General features: G+C 45.1%; 1 protein-coding gene across 6 annotated transcripts in view; it reads left to right on the top strand.

Annotated features, from left to right (window-relative positions):
* Positions 1-25122, top strand: part of Idua (alpha-L-iduronidase) — a 276679-nt gene that overhangs the window by 125988 nt on the left and 125569 nt on the right. For 4 of the 6 annotated variants that reach the window (XM_067145339.2, XM_067145341.2, XM_067145338.2 and 1 more), the window contains exon 2: positions 21327-21467. The exons of the other annotated variants lie outside the window; for them this stretch is intronic. In XM_067145339.2, the coding sequence (XP_067001440.2) occupies positions 21327-21467 (141 nt within the window). The remainder of the gene's footprint in view (positions 1-21326; positions 21468-25122) is intronic. 6 annotated transcript variants of the gene reach the window in all.

Raw genomic sequence — 25122 nt, 5'->3', positions numbered from 1 at the left:
CGATGGGCACGATTTCAAGCTGGTGAAGTCGATCCTTTTTAGTAGGCACATCAAAGGCGTCTACGGCGAACTGGAGGACCTCAAGAAAATGCGCAACGGTAGTTTGCTTATGAAGACTCGTACATCACTGCAAGCTGATCAGTTGCTTAAGTGCGAGCACTTTGGCGAAATCCCCGTCAAAGTGGAGGAGCATAAGTCCTTGAACCTGGTTCGCGGAGTCATCTTTCACCGCGACCTTATTTTGAACACTGACGACGAGTTGATGAAAGACATGAAGAACCGTGGCGTGACACACGTCCGGCGCATTACGCGCAAGGTCAACGAAGACGTTGCCACTGGTGCCTTCGTTGTCTCTTTCAAGTTGTCAGTGTTACCAGAGAAAATCAAGGTAACAACTTATCGTTGCGATGTGAGGCCGTACATCCCGCCTCCTATGCGATGCTATCAATGCCAGAGATTCGGACATATGGTATCTCACTGTTCGAATCAGGCTGTATGTGGTACATGTGGACGAGTAGCTCACGGCGCGGAGGAGTGCACAACTCCATACAAGTGCACTAACTGCTCCGGTTTTCATTCTCCTCCGGATCGGAATTGTCCGACATATCTGAGTGAGAAGAATATCCAGGAGATCAAGACCCTGGATGGTCTTTCCTACCACGAAGCGCGCCGTAAGTTTAATTCTACGAATACAACTGCCCGTACACTCGACTATAGCTTGATAGCTGAGACTCTTCCAGGTTCGTCTTTCTCGAATTCGTTACCCGTGAAGATCGCTGCGCCCAAGGCGGCAGTTGCTCCTGCGAGCTCGAAGCCGGGTACACGCCGGCCTTTGACCACCACTAAGCCTGTGCTTCTAATAAACCTAAGCTGGCATAGGAGGGGAAGGAGACGTTGTCTCATTCCCCCACGAGGTCGGCGGAAGCCGCGCCTAAGACGGCGGAGGCGGCATCGTCGACCAGGGCTGGGAAACCATATCCCAGCCCGTCTAAAGAAGAAAAGAAGGCGGTGAAGAAGAGCGCCCGTGCTGAGCGCTCTCGGACTTCCCCTGCGAAGGAGAAGTCATGCCCCCCATCTGGGGGTATGAGTCTGCGCCAGGAGGTACTCCTGCTCCCAAACCTGCGCGCTCTCCTCGTAGGGGAACTGCTCGCCCCCCATTAGCGTCGAAGTTCTGGGCGGCACGCCTGCCATCTTTTGATGACGGGATGGATGTCGCGCTGTCCTCTACATCTACGGATGTAGCAGTAGATAGTGTTTAGGGTTACGGGGATTTTGTCGCTCATAACTTAACACTCCTTTTATAGTTCACACTATGGCACTGTTACAGTGGAATTGTAACGGTTATGACAGGCATCTTGCTGAGTTACGTCAGCTCATTAGTGAGTACGCAGAGAGTATAGTCTGTATTCAGGAGACAAACTTCAGACCTGGTCATCATACGGTCTTGAGAAATTTCAGACTATACTCGACAGAACGGTACTATGCTCACCGGGCGTCCGGTGGTGTTGGCATTTTTGTACGTTCTGACACCTACAGCGAAGAGGTTGCATTAAGAACCCCACTCGAGGCTGTAACTGTTCGCGCTCCGCTGCCTGTCATAACAACAGTGTGTAATGTTTATTTTCCACCAGGCCAGCATCTGAACATAAATGATTTCGCTGATCTTATAGATCAGCTTCCACCACGCTTCCTCTTATTGGGTGATTTTAACGCCCATCACCCCACATGGGGCTCTTAGACGCCTTGCCCCCAGGGAAGAGAGCTGGAACATTATTATCAGAGCTGGATTTGTTTTTTGAACACAGGGGAACCAACTCATTTTAGTGTACGTTACGGCACATATTCTCGCATAGACGTAAGTCTGTGCAGGCGAACGTTGGTTCCACTGTTTCGGTGGAATGCGCACGATGATCTCTGTGACAGTGACCATTTTCCCATCATTCTTACTTTGTTGAAACATAAACCCGTGGAGGCTCCCCCTCGATGGATACTTAAACATGCTGATTGGCCAAAGTACACATCACTAGCTGTCTTTAACGATGATATCAGGCGGATCGTCGGCGAGGAAATAACTAAAGTCACCCAAGTTATTCTTGCTGCTGCTCAGGAGTCCATTCCGTTTTTCTCGGGGACTCCTCGCCGAAAACTCGTTCCTAGGTGGAACGATGAAATAGCAGCAGCGATCAATGAACGCCGTCGCGCTCATAAGCGTTACCGTAGACAGCCTACTGTGGCCAACTTGTTAACATTTAAAAAACTCCGCGCTAAGGCGCGAGTTCTTATTCGACAAAGTAAGAAGGCTTCATGGGAGAGACATGTGTCGTCTATGATGTCACATACTCCATCATCCCTAGTGTGAACTAAGCTTCGACGGATTTCGGGTATCCAAGGATCATCTGCTGTATCGGGAATTTCCATTGCAGGCAGTGTCGCCACTGACCCTCTCGCGATTATTGACCATCTAGCTAGTCATTTCGTGGATGTATCTGGCTCCGGGAATTACCATCCTGATTTCCTCGCTCTGAAGCGGGAGGCGGAACGTTCTCACCTTAGTTTTGTCTCTCAAGCTTCAGAGGACTACAACGTGCCCTTTACGGAGTGGGAACTCCGCAGCGCCCTAGCGCTTTGCAAGGACACATCTCCTGGACCGGACAACATCCATAACCAGATGTTGCAACACCTTAGTGATGATAGTTTATTATATCTCCTTCGTGTGTTCAACCGAATCTGGATGGAGGGTGATTTTCCGTCTCAGTGGCGAGAGGGGATAGTCATTCCTGTCCTCAAGCCTGACAAGGATCCTAAGTATGCAGGAAGTTACAGACCAATTTGTCTTGCAAACTGCCTGTGTAAGCTATTTGAGAGGATGCTAAATCGCCGACTCGTGTGGTGTCTGGAGAAACAAGGACTCTTGTCCGATTGCCAATGTGGTTTTCGAGCCGCTCGCTCGACTACTGACCACTTGGTACGCCTGGAGAGCTCTATCCAGGATGCGTTTCTCCGTAAACAGCACTTCGTAGCTGTTTTCTTTAACTTGGAGAAGGCCTACGACACCACATGGCGATATGGTTTCCTTTCAGTCCTGCATCAATGGAGATTCCGAGGTAACTTGGGATATTTATTTCGAATTTTTTGTCCCTCCGTCTATTCGAGTAGGGAGGACCTATTCGCAATACCACGTTCAAGAAAATGGAGTCCCATAGGGATCGGTCCTTAGAGTCACTCTGTTCGCGATTGCCATAAACGGTATTGTTTCTGCGGCTGGTCCAGCAGTAATACCGTTCCTATATGTGGACGACTTCGCTCTGCACTATAGATGACTAGCTGATGTACCCGTGCCACGAACCTGCTACGCAGGCGTAGCAGGGGGAGAGGTGATACTCCCACGTGGCGCGTCCCAGGTGGCGGATAGGGGGGCCCTAACCGGCTTGTCGGCGGACTTGAGGGAAATAAAATACCTCTCGCGGACCAAACACACACCTCCTGTGGGTGGGGGAGGCAGACGAATAATACATCCACGGTATCCCCTGCCTGTCGTGAAAGGCGAATAAAAGGGGCGACCAAGGGGTGATTGGATTAGAACCATGAAACTACTTGTGATTAGTACCACCACGCGGGGAACACCATGGGTCGTTATTACTTGCGCGTAGTACCACTATGTTCGGTACCAAATAGGTTTGTGATTAGTAGCAATCAGGAGCACCGTGCGGTCAGGCTTTTACGATACCTGTGATTAGTAGCACTATATGAGCGACACCAGGGTTCTGCCTTGCCTATGATTAGTACCCACTACGTAAGGAACACCACGGGATAGTACGAGTCCCTGTGGTTAGTACACGTATATGATGAAAACCTTAGGTTTGCGTTGCCTATAAATGGCGCCGCTATGTGTGAAACACCATAGGTCTGTATTACCTGTACGAATTTCATTACCTGTGAGTAGTACCATAATGTGTGGAATACCGCGAGTCTACGATACTGTTATTTAGTACCGCACCATGTCCAATACCATGGTTCTTCTTTCCAAGCGATAAGTACCATTATGAGAGGCCGATGACCCCTTTAGCTTGCAAGCATCATCAATTCAGTATTGACCTCTAGAACTAGTCCCTTGGTCAGTGTTACCGTGTTTTAGCGGTAGTTATGCGTAAAAGAAGGTGCGGGTGTGAATGGGTTTCAAGCTACGAAATTATAGTGCATGTAAAATTAATTTAAAATTTAACAAGGTTATATTTCCTTTTCAAAAACAAAGCAATAACAGACATGGCAGGTACAATGTAGCAAAACAAGGGGAGTTACAATATTTACAGGTTTTGGGCTTCACGCCCTGACTTCAGCGATCAGCTCAGTTTTACCACAAACACAAGTTTTAACAGAGGGGCAGAAAACCCCATTCATCCCTAGGAGCCCCTGGCTCCGAATTACACAGAAAAGCCTCCACGAGGCATATGACACTCCATTTCAAAAGAGCGATCCGCTCTCAAAATTTAAGCCTCTCAAAGGCCACACCAAACTCTACCTTCAAGCTGTCCTCTAAGGACGTATTCACAGGGGTAAAATACCCAACCTACTGAGGTCTATTGAATGAAAAAGAAAGTTGATTACATGACCTCTAAAATAACAATTTGAGAGGAGGCTAACCGCACTCCTGATACACTTTGTTTAAGACCTACTTGGCACTAGGCCATTAATACAAGGGCTAATCCCATACTACGGAGGTGACTTCAGAAAATAACAATTTACATTACATCACGGAAGAATTGGTTTGAGAAAATAAGTCCACCTCAAAACAATATGAGTGGGAACTCGAGAGGGTTAGCACTCTCTATCCCAATATGTGGTTTAGAAGATAGGATAGGTACCAGTAGTCTTTACATTTTAAAGGAAGGTTACATGGTGGAAGGCCTAGAACCCGCCCCGAAGATTAAACTGCTGAGCAAGCAAAGAAAGAAGTTATTACTTGGCCATTACCTTGTTGTAGACGCCGCCGAAGAAAGAGGCGCTTCCCGCCTCCTGCTATGTACTTAATACACTGAAAGATGGAACAGAAGTGGCCTGGAGACCCTAAAATCAGCAGTTTATATCCTCTCGCGGAAGATTCTAGGCGTTAGGGGAAATAAAACACCCTCCCACAAAAAATTTTATTGGCTAGGGAAAAGAAACCCCTACATAGAGGAAAAAGAAACACATTATTGGTGGAAAATTAATTAAAGAAATTCGGGATTGGCTAGATCCAAACTAAGGGGAAAAAGAGGGGTATACAGCCAACTTAAACAATAACAGAAAGAAATTTAGCAAGGAACAAACATTTGAAATAAAAATTTCTTCAACAAAATAGTTCTTTGATTTCGCACTAGGTTGCACTATTGTAATTCTTCAGTAGTGTCCTCTAGAAGAGAAAGTTCACACTTCTTACTTCAAGCGAGACAAAAACACATCAAAAGTGACACAGTTCAAAAACTCAAAATTTTCCACGTGGTGACATCTTCTGAGAAGGTAGAGAATTAATAGAATAGATAAAGTTCAACCTTCCTCCAGAAGAGGAGTTTCAACTGGCGCAACTTTTAAATAAACGGTGTAGAGGTGTGCCGCCCGGTACAGACCTCCCCCCCCAAAGGTTCCTCCAGGGGTGACACATGAAATCAGTTTGAAACAAAGTCCAAGTAATGATGTTGATACGAAGATAGATAGCAGAAGCATTTACAAGATTTCTTAATTCAGTTTCAAAATATTGTTGTTGCAGGTGAATGAAAGTCTTTATGTTTGTAGAATTTGAATTTCTGAAGATAAACTTTTAATACTTGAAAGTGATGAAAAATTTGGCAATGTCCACCAATTATTGTTGTTGAATTCCCAAGTGTAGTTATTGCTTATGGTGACTGTCCATGTAGTTGATGTAGATTGAGTCGGATGGCCAGACCGGCCGTTGCAGCTTGCGTCCAACGGAGGCCGCTCGGACCCCTCAAGTACCCTGAGATACCGCTCGCCCGCACTATGAGGGGAGCAGAGGAGTTGAAGTACGCCGCGCCCGCGGTGAACAGATACAGGCTGCGGGCATGTAGCAGGTCGTGCGCCGCACATCAGCCTTGGCCGGGAGGAGAGTTCCGGCTCGCCGTGCACATGTCGTCCTCGCTGGAGAGGAGGGGGCCCATCCCCCTCCCCAGTCGCTGCACGGCGCTGCGCGGCTGCGGGGGCGCTGAAACATTAAAGCTAGGCGGCAGAATTGTGTTGGACTATCATCTTCTTTGAGGGTACAGGCTTGTGGAGAGGTTGAGGGGCCAGCGGCGTGTAGATATCCATGGCATTTACTATTATGAAGCCACAGTGTAAGGTGGAGCAGGAGACGGGAGCGTGGTAATGGCCGTGGCAAGCACAGGATGGCAGTTTAACGGGTCGGGGCAGGTTTTACACAAGGCTTACATCTAAAACCAAAATATTACAGAAGGGGCAGAATGCCTTAAAAGTAAAACTCAAAAAAAAATATAACCTTCATATCCTTTCAAAATAATATGAAGCAAGTTAACACAGAAATTACACCGGTTTCACCTGGGACAGGTGAACTCTAAATATCCTCTCGGTGGCTGGATTACTTAGCAATAAGGTAACCGGCGTAAGAAAATCGAGAATGATACAAGGCCCATGAAATCTGGGGGCAAGCTTGCCCGCGGGAACAAAATTTTTGACCATAACCTGGTCACCTACCTTCAAAGTGGTGGGTCTCCGTCCACGATCATACCTTTCCCTAACCTTTTCATGAGACACTTTAAGATTGGTTTAGCCTTCTTCCAAAGATCTTTAATGTTGTCCGGATCTATTGTCTCGGGCAGAATGTCATTCAGAGACCAGAGGTTAGAGAGCGGCGTGTTGGGAACGAACTTAAACATCAAAGAAGCTGGAGTAAATTTGTGTGATTCATGAACCGCCGAATTCAAAGCAAAAGCTAACCAATGCAGGGACGTGTCCCACCTAGAATGATCTTCATGATGATAGGCAATAAGTGCGGACCTGAGATTACGGTTAACCCGTTCAGCCAGAGATGGTTGAGGGTAATAAGCGGAAGTAGTTACATGAGAGATGGACAAGTCAAAACAGAATTTACGAAATAAATTTGATGTGAACGCCTTAGCATTATCAGATACAATATATTGGCACGGACCAAAAGAAGCAAAAATAGAATTTAGGCAAGTAATGGTGGACTGAGCGGTAGCCAGCTTAGTCGGAAATAACCAAGAAAATCTAGTAAAGCCATCTACGCACACAAAGATGAACTTGTTAGCATTACCCTTTGACTGGGGGAAGGGTCCTACATAATCGATATACAGGCGTTCCATGGGGCGCGACGCTTGATGCGAAGACAAAAGGCCTACCTTGGTGGACATGGTGGGTTTACTAAGCAAACAAGATTTACAAGCTTTTACAAGTTCACGGATTTCACCGTCCATACCTTTCCAAATGAACATTTCACGAATTTTTTCACGGGTTTTAAAGATTCCAAGATGCCCTCCTAATGGGGTCTCATGATAATACTTGAAGATCATAGGCACAAGAACAGCTGGAACGACAACTTTCATCATCTTGTCATGCCTCGAAGGGCAACATAAAACACCATTCCTCAGAACATAAGGGACAACATGTTCCCCAGAAGAAAGGGTTTCCATTATCGGAGCCAGCGTCGGATCTTCACGTTGGTACTTCTCAATATCTCTAAAGAGCATGGGAGCATCTGTTAGGATGGCATTAACCTCAGATAGTATGGACTCGGAAGGTGATGAACTGTCGACAGGTTCATGGGTCTCGACGTCGTTAGAAAACATACGGCTGAGTCCATCAGCAACAACATTTTCAGTACCTCTGATATGTCGTACATCGAATTGGAAGGCAGAAATACGGATGGCCCAACGGGCTATACGACCAGTACGACGCGGCCTACCTAAGACCCAGCTTAAGGCTTGATTATCTGTCTCCAAGTCGAATTTGACGTGTTCCAGATAGAGACGGAACTTTTCTAAGGCGAATAAGACTGCCAAACCTTCAAGCTCATATATGGAGTACTTTGCTTCTTGAGCTGACAATGTCCTAGACGCATAGGCGATGGGGCGCCTCCCTAGTTCAGTCTCTTGAAGAAGGACTGCAGCTACCGCCGACGACGACGCGTCGGTTTGGACGATGAATTTCTTCGAGAAATCCGGCATAGCAAGTACAGGGGCATTACAGAGAGCTAATTTAAGGTCTTCGAAAGCGGCTTGTTGAGAAGGTCCCCACTCGAATTTGATGCCTTTCCTACGAAGAAGGTTTAAGGGCGCCGCTCTATTAGCGAAGTTAGGAATGAACTTCCTGAAGAAATTCACCATGCCAATGAACCTGGCGATACCTTTAATGTCCTTGGGAGGTTTAAAATCACGGATGGCCTGTGTTCTAGAATGATCGACTGCTACACCATCAGGTGACACAATATGCCCTAGGAATGACATAGAGGGCTTAGCAAAGGCAACCTTGGACAACTTAACAGTTAACCCAGCCTTACGAAGGCGATTGAGAACTTCTCGCAGATGATCTAGATGTTCTTCAAAGGTTTCGGAAAATACGACGACATCGTCTAAGTAGTGATATAAGTACTCGAATTTGATGTCGGAGAAGACCCTATCTAGCAGCCTAGTGAGTACAGCTGCTCCCGTAGGGAGCCCGAAAGGCACGCGGTTGTATTCATATAAATTCCAGTCCGTGGCAAACGCTGTAAGATGTTTAGACTCTTCGGCTAGGGGAATTTGATTATAGGCCTGATTTAAGTCCAAGATGGTGAAGAACTTGGCCTTACGAAACCATGAAAAACAAGAATGAAGGTCGGGAAGGGGCACAGATTGCAACACCACCTTCCGATTGAGAGCCCTGTAATCAATGACAGGCCTGAAGCCTCCTTGGGGTTTCGGGACTAGAAAAATAGGCGAAGAATACGCTGACTTAGAGGGCCTAATAATACCATCCTTCAACATCTGATCGATGATTTCTTTCAGAGCCTTCATTTTAGGTGGAGATAGCCTGTACGGTGGAAAACGGACAGGAATCGAATCCGTGACCTCAATTTTGTATTCAATAAGGTCAGTAACACCAAGAGTATCAGAGAACACCTCGGGAAACGACTGACACAGTTTCCGAATACTATCAGCCTGCTCCTCAGGTAGATGTCTAAGGTCTAACAACATCTCATCCTGGGTAGGCGAAATAGATGAACATGATACAGAATTACACTTTAACAAGGGAATTCTACAATTGGACGCAAATTTGAATGTGCACGACCTACTCTGGAGATCGAGCACAAGACCAGTGTGAGAAATGAAGTCCGCTCCCAATATGATGGGGCAAGACAAGTGCTTAGCCACAAATAGTTTGATTTTCCATGTAAATTTAAAAATACGAATTTTGACCAGTACGGAACCTAGAATTTCTAATGGAGATGAATTAGCCGAAACATATTGAATAAGAGCTGAGACATGGTCAGGTAGTTTACAAACAGATTTCAATTTAGAATACCATTCAGCCGAAATAATCGAACAAACACTGCCTGAATCTAAGAGAGCTGTTATAGGCTCGTTATTTAACTCAATCTTAAGAAAAGGAACAGGTGCGGGGGTATCCGCCGCAATCCTAAGACATTCTTTAGGGCATTCAAAAGATGAATTTGAAGGCTGATTGTTCTCTGCATTTACAACCTGTTTACTAGGGGCTGAGTCTCGGGAAGATGGATTAGTCGACTCAGCCGATGCCACTAGTCACTTTTTATTATTGGCATAGGTGGAATTTGCACCAGAAGTTGAGCAGGAGGGGGTGCTATTTGAGTTTGGGCAATTTTTGGCGATATGTGAGGAGGCCCCACACTTAAAACAGCCTTGTGATGAACCAGCTCCATTATTTGCCCTACTAGACTTGATCAGAGGACACTTATTGCGAAGATGGTCAGGCGACCCGCAAGCATAACATTTACGGGGCGTGACTGGTCGGCGAGGTGGAGGCCGAGTGTTACTAAAGGAAGGCGGGGGTTCTTTCGCTACACGCAAAGAATCGGCGTATCTAACTCCTTCCGCTGAGACGGCCAACGCTTCAAGTTCAGAGAAAGTTTGCGGGCACGCCGCAAAACACAAGTATGATCTATAAGATGGTGAAATGCCTTCCACAATAGCTTGTACAATTTGATCCTCAGGGAAGTGAAGAGCAAACACCCTAGTATAAAACTTAATATCTTGGATGAAGTCAGCCAAGTTTTCGTCCAACCTCTGTACTCGATAATAGTATTTCTGAATAAGAGATGACCTCGCGCGGGCAGGAATAAAATTTGCAAGCAGATGTGCATGGAAATCTTCGATAGATGACTGTTCAGCTATGGCTCTTACTATTTTATCTGAGAGAACCCCAATAGCATAAGGATAGATAATTTGCAAAATTTGACATGGGGAAAGAGAAAACACAAGGGCATGATCCTGAAATTCCACTAGAAATCTTAAAAATGAAATTACGTCACTGGTGGTATTAACGGAAAACTTGGATATACCTCTGAGCAACATTGCCAATGGATGAGGCAAGCTGCTAAACCCGGGCGACATAGTAGGTAAAGGTTTCAATGGCAAGGAAGTTAATTCAGCACGTACATTGTTCAACGATGTGCGGCGTTCAGACTCGTTGTCCAATGGGGCAGAGATAGTTTGAGCAGCAACGGTTATCCTATTGCCTTCTCCCTTAGTAGGTTCTTCCTCACTACTTACATTCACAACGGTGGGCTGATCAGATTTGGGAGGAACTTCCCCAGTTAACAATTGAGTGACTTTACTAGACAATTCAGAGATAGTTTCAAGGAGCGTATTAGCTTGCTTCCTCTGAACGTCATTCACCTTCAGAGACAACAGATCATTAACTCTATTTGAAAAGTGATATAGCCTGCCTTGCACACGCTTAATTTGATTAGGAGACGGATCGTTTTCATCAAAAAAGCTGACTACAGATGCTAGCCCAGTAATATTCTCGACGATCGTGGAAAGAGAGTCATCAATTTCTTTCTCTCCCAAATTGGGGACGGAAATGGGCAAATCAAGGGACTCTCTAAGCTTGTTGGTGTCGATTGCAACCGTGCCTCCAGATTGCACATTTCTGATAGTTAACTCGTATATCAACTCCTCTTTGCGCAAGTAGTTAAGGAGGAGAACATCGCGAGGGCCGGGCATGATGACAGAACAATTTTGAAAAACTCAAAAAATTCCAGCAACTGAGAAAATTGTTAGAGTTCGAATCAAAGCAATGTTTAGCCGTCAAAAGGGGCTAAATTGAGACCCATTCAACCACGCTCTGCTACCACTTGTTACCGTGTTTTAGCGGTAGTTATGCGTAAAAGAAGGTGCGGGTGTGAATGGGTTTCAAGCTACGAAATTATAGTGCATGTAAAATTAATTTAAAATTTAACAAGGTTATATTTCCTTTTCAAAAACAAAGCAATAACAGACATGGCAGGTACAATGTAGCAAAACAAGGGGAGTTACAATATTTACAGGTTTTGGGCTTCACGCCCTGACTTCAGCGATCAGCTCAGTTTTACCACAAACACAAGTTTTAACAGAGGGGCAGAAAACCCCATTCATCCCTAGGAGCCCCTGGCTCCGAATTACACAGAAAAGCCTCCACGAGGCATATGACACTCCATTTCAAAAGAGCGATCCGCTCTCAAAATTTAAGCCTCTCAAAGGCCACACCAAACTCTACCTTCAAGCTGTCCTCTAAGGACGTATTCACAGGGGTAAAATACCCAACCTACTGAGGTCTATTGAATGAAAAAGAAAGTTGATTACATGACCTCTAAAATAACAATTTGAGAGGAGGCTAACCGCACTCCTGATACACTTTGTTTAAGACCTACTTGGCACTAGGCCGTTAATACAAGGGCTAATCCCATACTACGGAGGTGACTTCAGAAAATAACAATTTACATTACATCACGGAAGAATTGGTTTGAGAAAATAAGTCCACCTCAAAACAATATGAGTGGGAACTCGAGAGGGTTAGCACTCTCTATCCCAATATGTGGTTTAGAAGATAGGATAGGTACCAGTAGTCTTTACATTTTAAAGGAAGGTTACATGGTGGAAGGCCTAGAACCCGCCCCGAAGATTAAACTGCTGAGCAAGCAAAGAAAGAAGTTATTACTTGGCCATTACCTTGTTGTAGACGCCGCCGAAGAAAGAGGCGCTTCCCGCCTCCTGCTATGTACTTAATACACTGAAAGATGGAACAGAAGTGGCCTGGAGACCCTAAAATCAGCAGTTTATATCCTCTCGCGGAAGATTCTAGGCGTTAGGGGAAATAAAACACCCTCCCACAAAAAATTTTATTGGCTAGGGAAAAGAAACCCCTACATAGAGGAAAAAGAAACACATTATTGGTGGAAAATTAATTAAAGAAATTCGGGATTGGCTAGATCCAAACTAAGGGGAAAAAGAGGGGTATACAGCCAACTTAAACAATAACAGAAAGAAATTTAGCAAGGAACAAACATTTGAAATAAAAATTTCTTCAACAAAATAGTTCTTTGATTTCGCACTAGGTTGCACTATTGTAATTCTTCAGTAGTGTCCTCTAGAAGAGAAAGTTCACACTTCTTACTTCAAGCGAGACAAAAACACATCAAAAGTGACACAGTTCAAAAACTCAAAATTTTCCACGTGGTGACATCTTCTGAGAAGGTAGAGAATTAATAGAATAGATAAAGTTCAACCTTCCTCCAGAAGAGGAGTTTCAACTGGCGCAACTTTTAAATAAACGGTGTAGAGGTGTACCGCCCGGTACAGTCAGTATTACCATTGTTCTCCGTCAGTTCCTGAGACTGAGGCATTGCGGGTCGGCTCCACTGATTGTTTTAACTTCATATCCATCCGTTCATTGTTCGTCCTCACGTTTTGAATCCTGGTCAGTGGAGGATTTTGTATTTTTATTTTGTCATTGCATTTCGTCTCATTTCGTACCATCAGGGGCCGATGACCTCGATGTTAGGCCCCTTAAAACAACAAGCAGATGTACCCGTGCTTCGCTACGGAATTCTACATTGTATACAGAACTGTAGGTTAGGTAGAGTACACTTTGTGAGCAAGATTGTATTAAATTGCACAGCTCTTACTGTTACCCTAGAAACGCGACGGATAAATCGCCAAACGTCTTTTCTCATATGAAGACTGCGTTAGGGAATTTTCATTGTAATATGTAGGCCCGCTTGCCTACCATCATTAACAATCAGGATGGGGAGTTATCATTATAACGGCAGACACCCACTCTCCATCTGCCTTTTACATCCTCAGAAAGACTGTCTTAGTGGTTTTCCCAACTGAAATGAATATGGGTTATTACAATGACGTCACTGGGAATGGCGCGAGTAAAAGCAATGATTTTACATGAAATACTCGATCAAATGAAAAACCACACGTTTTCTCACTTTTAACGAACAATACGACGCTGCTGATCTAACAGTCCAAAGTTCCAGAGCTGGAATGACCAGGCCGCAGACCGCCGTGATACGTTAACACTCTTAGTCATTTTTCGGGGGGGGGGGGGTGAATAGTTTAGATTCCCAGGGCAAAAACTATGCCCTTTTACTAATCTGTTTCCTAGGAGTACCCGATGAGTCGGAAAATCTCAATTCACTACACTGGCGGCGGAAAATTCTAACTGACTTGAAGGCAAGTTTTTTCGCCAAGCCAGAGGAGAAACCCCCTCTTTACTGCTTATTTTGCATAAAATGAATGTATAATTTAAAAAAGCTGAAGAGGAAGGAGTTCTTTTTAAGACACGGCTCTTTTCAGGGCTGAATTTTGAGTTACTTAGTGAATTGTGGTGCTATAATTTGGAATATGCCTAAATTGTAATTCTAGACCAGGTCATACTACTACTACTACTACTACTACTACTACTACTACTACTACTACTACTAAGTGAACCTTTGCCTTAACAGTGCACACTGCTCATTCAAACCAGCACGTCAGAGTAGGGATCGAATAGCTGAAATACTATGATGAACCATTGAGTTCCGTACCAGCAGAACGGTATAAGAAAATGTATAAACCAGAGGAATGACATGCTAAAGAAAAAAGTTTTCTAACTCCCCAGCTATTTCCCGTCAGTATTCAGTCAGGCTGTTATACTCAGTACGCAGCAGTAATCCCGTCTATCCGAGTTGAGTGGCAGCATAAAAGACAAAGAACATCACCACAAACAATGGTCAATATACGTAATGTTATTGTTGATCAATGTCATGCGCTTTCAATATTGTAGGCCTTCACATTTAGTTTTCTTCCGACTCTGAAATACTACTGTTATCATAGTCGGTACGGTGAAAATGAATAAAACATAAATGGTCCGAAATTGTATTCTCTATAACTTTTGTTATGCAGTACTTTTCGATAGGACCAATAACATAGGTATTTAAAAACTAAATTTTAGGTGCCTTCCCCTAAACTACAATTTCATACAGGGCGAATAAAATTGTTTATAACTTGGTCTGTAGTTTCTTATTCCCCAAATCTATGTACCGACTTTCATTAAATTCTGTTTACCCATTTTCTCGTGGCTCGGCGTTGATATGGACTTGGCAACAAAAATACAAATTCATGAATATCTGTGTTATCAAAGCCGGTACGGTAACCGTATGACATAAATGATCGGAAATTTAATTCTACATAACTTTAGTTATGTAGTATTTATCGATAGGACCACTAATAATATAAATATTTGAGAATTAAATTTTAGGCCTTCCCCTAAACTACCATTTCACTCAGCGTGAGTAAGATGATTTATAGCCTAGATTGTAGCGGCTTATCCCCCGTCTTCACATACCTATTTTCTTTAAATTCTCTTCAGCCGTTTCCTCGTGATGCGTGTACAGACAGACAGACAGACAGACAGACAGACAGACAGACAGACAGACAGACAGACAGACAGACAGACAGACAGACAGACAGACAGACAGACAGACAGATAGACATAACGGAAAAGTTAAAAGTGCATTTTCTTGTTACTGTGGACATGACCGATACCGAAATACCAATCTTTTCAAATTCTGAGCAATGTACAGACAAAATTCTTATTTTATATATATAGATGATGCTTGTAATTTAAAGGGGCCTAACATCGAGGTCATCGGCCCCTAATCGCACGAAATGAAATAGCAACAAAAAATCAAAATCATCCACTGACCAAAATAAGAAAATGGCATGAAGAATGAATGGATGGACATGAACCCAAAAGGAAACCAAAAAACAATGAATAAACAAACAAAAAACAGTGGATCCGACGCAAAAAGGATCAGAAAAAATAGTATTACTGACCAAGGGACCACATATAAAGCATAATCCTGAATCGAGGATGCTTGATGTCTAAATGGGTCCAAAATCCATGTCCAAGGCCCCACAGAATGGTACATGTCGCGAGTAAAGTAGAACCATGGTATTTGTCATTTTGGGGTACTAATCAAAAGTAGCGGAGACTCACGGTGTTCCACACAAGACGGTACTACTCACAAGTATTGTACTTCGTACAGGTAACGCAGACCTATGTTGTTTCTAACACAATGGCGCCACTCATAGCCAACGCAAACTGATAAGGTTCCTCACCGAGTGTACTAACCACAGGGACTTGCACTACCCCGTGGTGTTCCTCAACATAGTGGGGACCAATCACAGGCAACGCTGACCCACGGTGTTGCTCATAGCCAATGCAAACCGAGAAGGCTCCTCACCGAGTGTACTAACCACAGGGACTTGCACTATCCCGTGGTGTTCCTCAACATAGTGGGGACCAATCACAGGCAACGCTGATCTACGGCGCAGCTCAGAGCCAACGGAAACCGAGAAGGCTCCTCACCGAGTGTACTAACCAAAGGGAAGCGCACTATCCCGTGGTGTTCCTCAACATAGTGGGGACCAATCACAGGCAACGCTGACCCACGGCGCTGCTCATAGCCAACGCAAACCGAGAAGGCCTCTCACCGAGTGTACTAACCACAGGGACTCGCACTATCCCGTGCCGTTCCTCAACATAATGGGTACCAAGCACAGGCAACGCTGAGCCACGGTGTCGCTCATATAGTGGTACAACGCACAGGCAACGCCCAGACGCGCGGTGTTGCTCACATGGGTACGACGCACGGGTACTGGAAAACCCCCGACCAGGCCATTGGTGCTACTAATCACAAACCTATTTCGTACTAACATAGTGGTACTACTCGCAAGTATAGGCAACCCACGGTGTTCCCCGCGTGATCGTACGAATCAAAAGTAGTTACATGGTTCTAATTCAACCATCCCTTGGTCGCCCCTTTTAGTTGCCTCTCACGACAGGCAGGGGATACCGTGGGTGTATTATTCGTCTGGGTCACCCACCCACAGGGGTAGAGAGAGAGATAAAAGGAGAAAAAGAAGGGATCCGTCACTTCGAAAAATGAAGTAACGGACGAAGAAAGGCAAGGGCAAAGGGCGTGAAAATGAAAAACTCCCTAGGCCTCGAATGCTCTAATACCGTCGGGGTAGGAAAAGAACAAGAGTTGACCAAAGGAGGTCGGACAGAATAGACGAAAGTGAGGAGCCCGGCACAAGTAAGTGGAAGCAATGCCAGGACTCAGCTAAGGGCCCCGTGGTCGCCAATCCACACTCCCAAGTTGAGAGCCCCTTGGGCCCCTGTTAGTCGCCTCTTACGACAGGCAGGGATACCGCGGGTGTATTCTACATGTGCGTCCCCCACCCGCAGGAGGTAGTGTGTTTGGTCCGCGAGAGGTATTTTATTTCCATCAAGTCTGCCGGCAAGCCGGTTAGGACCCCCCTATCCGCCACCTGGAACGCGCCACGTGGGAGTATCACCTCTCCCCCTGCTACAACAGCGTAGTAGGTTCGTGGTCTTCACTATAGCTCGTGCAGTATGGTAGTCGCAGAGCGACAGTTACAGAAGGCTATTAGGAGGGTGGAGAAGTGGAACTTAAATCATGGCTTTCGGTTTTCTGCCGCAAAGACCTCTGTTGTCTACTTTTGTCGTCAACGTCTCTTCACCCTCATCCCGAGCTCTATTTAGGAAATGTCGTTCTGCCAGTTGTTGAGACTTACCGATTTCTTGGGCTCATTTTCGATAGTAAATTATCGTGGGAGCCACATGTGCGGCTGTTGAAAGTGCAATGAGCTAAGAAGCTTAATATCATGAAGTTTCTTAGCAGCACTTCTTGGGGGGCTGACCGCACGGTGCTCCTACGATTCTATAGGGCACATGTTTTATCCCGGCTAGTCTACGGCAGTGCAGCATATGGATCAGCAAGACCAAGTGTTGTTTCAAAGCTGAGCAGCATCCACCACAGCGGGGTTCGGTTGGCGACTGGAGCTTTTCGAACAAGCCCCATAGCTAGCCTGCTCTCTGAATCTGGTGTGCCGCCTTTACATCTGAGGCGCCAGCAAATGCTTCTTACGTATGCTGCTAATTTGCGACAGATGCCACTTCATCCAAGCTATCCTTACGTGTTCAACATTGGCAACCGTTTGCTGTACGCTGCTTATCTTCGAGCGACGCGGCCGGTTGGGAGCTTGGATAGCAGTTCCGAATTGTTTGACGTACCTTCGGTTCCTTGCCTTGTCAGACAACCAAGTGGGGTACCTCCGTGCGTCGTACGACGACCTGAAATAATCCTGGATCGGCACACTGGTCCAAAGGAAAACATGGACCCTTCGATTTATCGGAGGCTCTTCCGGTCTGTTGTTGGTCGCTATCCAGGTTCAGTCGTCGTCTACACTGATGGTTCAAGAACAGATACGAAGGTGGGCTGTGCGTTCGTTGTTGACAATGATAGGTTACTTTTTGCTCTTCCGGCAACCTGTAGTGTGTACACAGCAGAGCTCTATGCTACCTGTGAGGCTCTGCGGTACGCACTGTACAATGCGCGCCGACACTTTCTTCTGTGTACTGGCTCCTTGAGTTCGCTCCAGTCTATAGGTACCTGTTTTCCTCGGTAACCTCTGGTGCAGCGGAATCAGGACCTGCTGGCCGGGTGTTGGGATGCCGGCACCAGAATCACGTTTCTGTGGCTCCCAAGCCACATGGGCATAGAGGGAAACGAGTTAGCAGATCAGGCTGCCAAGGAGGCAGTTACACTGCCGCCGTTGCCTTTCAAGGTTCCAGCAAGTGATATTCGCTCCCAGCTGAGACATCTGATTATGTCCCATTGGGAGATGGAGTGGCAGGCCATTCCACTTCCCAATAAGCTGAGAGCGATAAAAGGAACAACGATGGTATGGAGGACTTCCCTTCGGGCTTTGCGAAGGGAAGCCGTGGTATTATGTCATCTTCGGATCGGCCACGGTTTCGTAACTCACTCGCATCTTTTGAAGGGAGAACCCCCTCCGGTGTGTACCTGTGGCGACCATCTTACCGTGGTACACATCCTTACGGAGTGTATGGACCTGATCGATCTTCGCCGTAGTCTTAACCTTCCGGGTACCATCTCCCTTATCTTGCGAGATGACGAGCAGTCAGCAGACCTCGTCATCCGCTTTATGAGGGATAGTGGTCTGTTTTACCGTGTCTAGTGATGTCCTTTGTCTTCGTGTATTTGTTTCAATTGCGCTTTTAACCTATTGACTTCATTTTAGTTTGTGTTGCGTATTTTAATGTGTTATTTTAACGTCTTACGTAAATTATGTACTACTAGGCAATGCCTTATTCCTTAGTTTTCCTGTATGTTCTCTTATTTTATTAGGAAATAAGGCATTGCGTATTAGATCTACTGATTGTTTTAATCTCACCCACTTTTTTCTCCATCACAATTTTTTTAAACTCTAGTCAGTGGATACTTTTTAAAATTTTAAGTGTCATATACCATGTCATTCATCTCGTTCCATTAGGGGCCGATGACTTTCGATGTTAGGCCCCTTAAAACTCCAAGCATCATCATCATCATCATCATCATCATCATCATCATCATCATCATCATCATCATCATCATCATTAGTCCATTTTTGTGAGGAGCGTCATATGTTTCCGTTGCCTGTATAGATTTGCGTTGCCTGTTAATAGCGCCGCAATATGCGAAACACCATAAGTCCGTATTCTCTGTGTGAATTTCATTACCTGTGAGTAGTACCATACTGTTAGGAATGCCGCGAGTCTACGCTACTTTTCATTAGTACCGCAACATGACAGATACCATGGTTCTACTTTCTTAATGATATGTACCATTATGAGAGGCCGATGACTTGGATTTTGGACCCCCTTGGACTAAAAGCGTTTTCGATTTAGTTTTATGCTATAGACGCAGTCTCTTGGTCAGTAATACTATCGTTTCACGTCTGTTTCTGTGAATGCGAGACATTGCGGATCGGATCCACTGATTGTTTTAAATTCCTATCCATCCATTCATTCTTCGCTCTCACGTTTTGAATTACGGTCAGTGGAGGCTTTTGGACTTTTAATTTGTTATTCCATTTAGTCTCATTTCGTTCCATTAGGGGCCGATGACCTCGATGTTAGGCCCCTTTAAACAACAAGCATCATCATCATTATCATCACCAAGATCATGATACTGGAGCAGGAAGGAAATAAATATTTTCAGCTCCATAATAACGAATGTAACACTCCACGTTCCACCCTCTATACAGGCTGAAGTCCATCTCAATTGGGTATGAGTAAAGCCGGGATTATATACGATAGTGAGAAATGAGGAGAGGAAGGTCCAGCACTTCCTGGAAGAATTATAGATATTGCGTTAATATGCGCCAGTAGACACAACAGTACAGCGTGGCGTCATCAGGAGTATCAGCTGACTAAAAAGCAGTTCGTTGACAAGACACAGCGGACGTGAATAGCAGATACGATGGTGGTTGTGTACGTGCGGGGTATTTCCATTTCCAATAGATATCGGCGATGAAATGACTCCATTACAGTCGCTGAGAGAAATGCGGCGTATTTCCAATTGCTGTAAATGTCAGTGATGAGGTGAGTCCATTGCAGTAGTTGAGAGGATGGAGGTTATGTGCGTGCGGCGTATTTCCAATTGCCGTAAATGTCGGTGATGAGTTGAGTCCATTACATACGTCCTTTCAAACGGCAAGTTGCTATGTCATTGATGTAGACTAGAGTATTGACCCTAATACATGCCCCTGTGGAACACCATGTGTGACACTAATTGGCGAGCTCCTACAATTATTCAGCGCTGCATGTTGTTTTATATCAGAAATATAATTTTCAAACCATTTCAAAAGCAACACTACGACCTCCTGCGCTCTCTAATTTAGCTAAGAATCTTTCATGGTCCACTGCATTGAAGGCCTTCTTTGGTTCTCTAAACAACCCACCAGAAAAAATTCTTACACTCTAGTGTCTCTTGCAGCAGATTTAAGAGATCTACTGTTGCTATGCTCCATGTTAGAAGAAATTATTTTTAATTTTAAAATGAGAGAAGTCTCTTTTTAATAACAGTTTCTAATATTTTGGAAATCACGGAAAGCATACAGAGAGGCCTATAGTTATTATCATTTCTTCCATCCCCACCCTTGAAAACAGGAATTACTTTAGCTACTATTATCTCGCTAGGTAATGTACCAAATGCCAAGGATTCGTTAATGATCTACGTTAACATGCCGCTTAAAGAATCTTGGAATTCTTTCAGAAAGTTAGCAGTTATACCATCCTGACCACAGCTATCCTTGTTATTAATCATAAATTAAGATCACCACCGTCTCTTCCTTATCTCCCTGATTTTTTTGGATAAGTTCGCTACTTCTCCTATCAGTGATCTCAGTGTGTCAGATCTACTCATTATTTTAAATTCATGTACATTTCCATCTTATTCATTATTTCATTCCATACTATCGGGGGCCGATGACCTAGAAATTCCAGAAGTGTAGGGAGAAAAATTATCGAAGAGTACGCCATATTGAAGAAGATGACAAAAAAATAAATACATCAAGGGAAACCTGAGTTGAGCAATGTTCAAGACAATAAAAAGAATGGGTCTGCTACCATTTTGTTACAAAAAATATATAACATACGCTCAGTTTGATTATAGAATTGCTCTGTTTATTATTTATCATCACCATCATCATCCACACAGTGTTTCCAGTTAAACACGGTATTTTCATCACTTTTGCAACCCGTGCGAAGAAAGGGCTCTTAAACTATGAAGTTATGAACCCGACATTTCTATTATCGAAGGCTGCTGTTCTTGATGTTTGCTGGAATGTACAGTAGCATCAAACATTGTCACCATCTCTGTCCAGAAAATCTTGATTATTACTTTGACATAATGGTGCTCTTTCGCTGGGATGTTTCAGCTCTGCGATGTCGCTCGTGGTAGCTGTATGTCTGTTAGTTTGCTGCTCCTGGACCTTAGGTGCTGTGCCTCGGGTTGTGGTTGACGTCACCAGCGGGTCTCCGGGTGAGCTGAAACATTTTTGGACCAGCACCGGTCTCTGGTGAGTAATGCGTTGTAGTTCTTTCCGCATATCAACTTGGGTACTACAAACTGGTTGGAGTTGGAAGGTAACTTTTTGAAACTTTCCAGAAGAAAAGAACAAGCATTATGTTAAAAAGTACTTGCTGCACTTAAGACATGAATGAGTGTTACAATCTATTGCCAGGCATTACAATAGCCGCATACATTTTAAGAATTGTTTATAATGAGGTATTTTGTAAAAATGACTTAATTAATTTTCGCTCCGAGTTTGATTTTTCGTAATGAATTTGATGATGATGATGGTGATGATGACGACGATTATGATGATGTTTATTTAAAGTGGCCAAACAGGTAGGTCAGGTTACAAATTTATAAGAATACATTGTCTTATAGACATCATACCTGCTGACGTAGTACTGTACATTTTTTACTAACGGAAAGATCGGTATTGTCCACTTAAATATTGGACTTTTAAGGTACAAAGAGGTACAAAATTCTCCATGCACGGCGTATTACATTTCAGACAATAAACAAAGTAACACTGTCTGGCGATCCATCCATAGCTTACATCACAGCCTGCACGGTTGTTAGGTACCAATGCCACGAACCTACTACGCTGGCGTAGAAGGGGGAGAGGTGGTACTCCCACGTGGCGCGTCCCAGGTGGCGGATAGGGGGGTCCTAACCGGCTTGTCGGCGGACTTGATGGAAATAAAATACCTCTCGCGGACCAAACACACTACCCCCTGCGGGTGGGGGACGCACATGTAGAATACACCCGCGGTATCCCCTGCCTGTCGTAAGAGGCGACTAAAAGGGACCCACGGGGCTCTCACCTTGGGAGAGTGGATTGGCGATCACGGGGCCCTTAGATGAGTCTTGGCATTGCTTCCACTTACTTGTGCGAGGCTCCTCACTTTCGTCTAACCTGTCCAACCTCCCTTGGTCAACTCTTGTCCTTTTGCGACCCCGACGGTATTAGAGCATTCGAAGCCTAGGGAGTCTTTCATTTTTCCGCCCTTCTTGGCACGTGCCTTTCTTCGCCCGTTACTTCATTTTTCGAAGTGACGGATCCCTTCTTTCTTCTTTTCTCTCTCTCCTTACACCCTGTGGGTGGGGGACGCAGACGAATAATACACCCACGGTATCCACTGCCTGCCGTGAGAGGCGACTAAAAGGGGCGACCAAGGGATGATTGAATTAGAACCATGAAACTACTTTTGATTCGTACCATCACGCGGGGAACACCATGTGTCGCCTTTACTTGCGAGTTGTACCACTATATTACGTACGAAATAGGTTTGTGTTTAGTAGCAACAGGGGGGTGAATCAGTATGGGTTTTCCAGTATCCGTGCGTCGTACCCATGGAGCAACACAGCGGGTCTGCGCGTTACCTGTGAGTTTTACCACTATATGAGCGACACCGTGGGTCTGCGTTGCCTGTGATTAGTACCCACTATGTGAGGAACACCACGGGATAGAGCGAGTCCCTGTGGTTAGTACACCTAGGTGAGGAACCTCATCGGTTTGCGTTGGCTATGAGTGAAGCCATTGTGTGAGATACATCATAGGTTTGCTTTACCTATAAGAAGTACAATACTTGTGAGTAGTGCCATCATGTGTGGAACACCGTGAGTCTTCGCTACATTTGATTAGTACCCCAACATGACAAATACCATGGTGCTACTTTACTCGCGACATGTACCCCTTTAGACATCAAGCAACCTCGATTAAGGACTGTCCTTTATAAGTGGTCCCTTGGTCAGTAATACTATTATTTATGACCTTTTTGAGTCGGATCCAGTGTTTATGTTTGTTTCTGGTTTTTTTTGGGTTCATGTCCATCCATTCATTTTTCATGCATTTTTGTATTTTGGTCTGTGGATTTTTTGAACTTTTTTGTCATTCCATTTCGTACCTTTAGGGGCTGATGACCTCGATGTTAGGCCCCTCTAAACAACAAGCATCGTCATCATCATCATCAGGTAACAATGTCTGTCCATCCATCCATTCCTTAGATCACAGCTTGCACGGTTGTTAGGTAACACTGCCTGGCCATCCATCCATACCATACCATATATCACTGCCTGCACAGGCGTAGCAGGGGAAGAGGTGATATCCCCACGTGGCGCGTCCCAGGTGGCGGATAGGGGGGTCCTAACCGGCTTGCTGGCGGACTTGAGGGAAATAAAATACCTCTCGCGGACCAAACACACTACCCCCTGTGGGTGGGGGACGCAGATGAAGAATACATCCACGGTATCCCATGCCTGTCGTGAGAGGCGACTAAAAGGGGCGACCAAGGGATGATTAAATTGGAACATGAAACTGCTTTTGATTCGTGCCATCACGCGGGGAACACCATGGGTTGCCTGTACTTGCGAGTTGTACCACTATGTTCGGTACGAAATGGGTTTGTGATTAGTAGCAGCAGAGAGTTGGTCCCCCTGTGGGTTTCCCAGTACCCGTGCGTAGTACCCATGTGAGCAACACCGCGGGTCTGGGCGTAGCCTGTGAGTTGTACCACTATATGAGCGACACCGTGGGTCTGCGTTGCCATTGATTAGTATCCACTATGTGAGGAACACCACGGAGCCTGTGGGCCGGCATCCGTGCCTAGTACACCTAGGTGAGGAAACTCATTGGTTTGCGTTGGCTATGAGTGGTGCCATTGTGTGCGAAACACCGTAGGTCTGCATTATCTGTACGAAGTACATTACTTGTGAGTAGTGCCGTCTTGTGTGGAACACCGTGAGCTTCGCTACTTTTGATTAGTACCGCAACATGACAAGTACCATGGTTCTGCTTTACTCGCGATGTACCATTCTGTGGGGCCTTAGACATGGATTTTGCACCCCTTTAGACATCAAGCATCATTGTGCTTTATGAGTGGTCCCTTGGTCAGTAATCAATTATGTATGATCTTTGTTTGAGTCTGATCCACTGTATTTTGTTTGTTTGTTTCCTCTTTTTTTTTTTGTTGGGTTCATGTCCATCCATTCATTCTTCATGTCATTATTTTTTTGGTCAGTGGATGAATTTGACATTTTTGTTCTTTCATTTCGTACCATTAGGGGCCGATGACCTCGATGTTAGGCCCCTTTAAACAACAAACATCATCATAATCATCATCTGTTTCGTTGGGTTCCTGTCCATCCATTCATTCTTCATGACATATTTTATTTTTATTGTGGTCAGTGGATGCCTTTGAATTTTTTTTTGTTATTTCATTTCGTACCATTAGGGGCCGATGACCTTCGATGTTAGGCCTCTTAAAACAACAAGCATCATCATCATCATCATCATCATCTACTACGCTGGCGTAGCAGGAGGAGAGGTGATACTCCCACGTGGCGCGTCCCAGGTGGCGGATAGGGGGGTCCTAACCGGCTTGCCGGCGGATTTGACGGAAATAAAATACCTCTCGCGGACCAAACACACTACCCCCTGCGGGTGGGGGCCGCACATCTAGTATACACCCGCGGTATCCCCTGCCTGTCGTAAGAGGCGACTAAAATGGACCCAAGGGGCTCTCAACTTGGGAGTGGGGGTTGGCGACCACGGGGCCCTTAGCTGAGTCTTAGCATTACTTTCACTTACTTGTGCCAGGCTCCTCACTTTCGTCCTTACTGTCCGACCTCCCTTGGTCAACTCTTGTTCTTTTTCCGACTCT

Source organism: Anabrus simplex, chromosome 4, assembly GCF_040414725.1.
Source record: "Anabrus simplex isolate iqAnaSimp1 chromosome 4, ASM4041472v1, whole genome shotgun sequence".
NCBI lineage: Eukaryota > Metazoa > Arthropoda > Insecta > Orthoptera > Tettigoniidae > Anabrus > Anabrus simplex.
The sequence above is the reverse complement of the archived record's forward strand: the minus strand, read 5'-3'. Positions and strand labels throughout refer to the sequence as shown.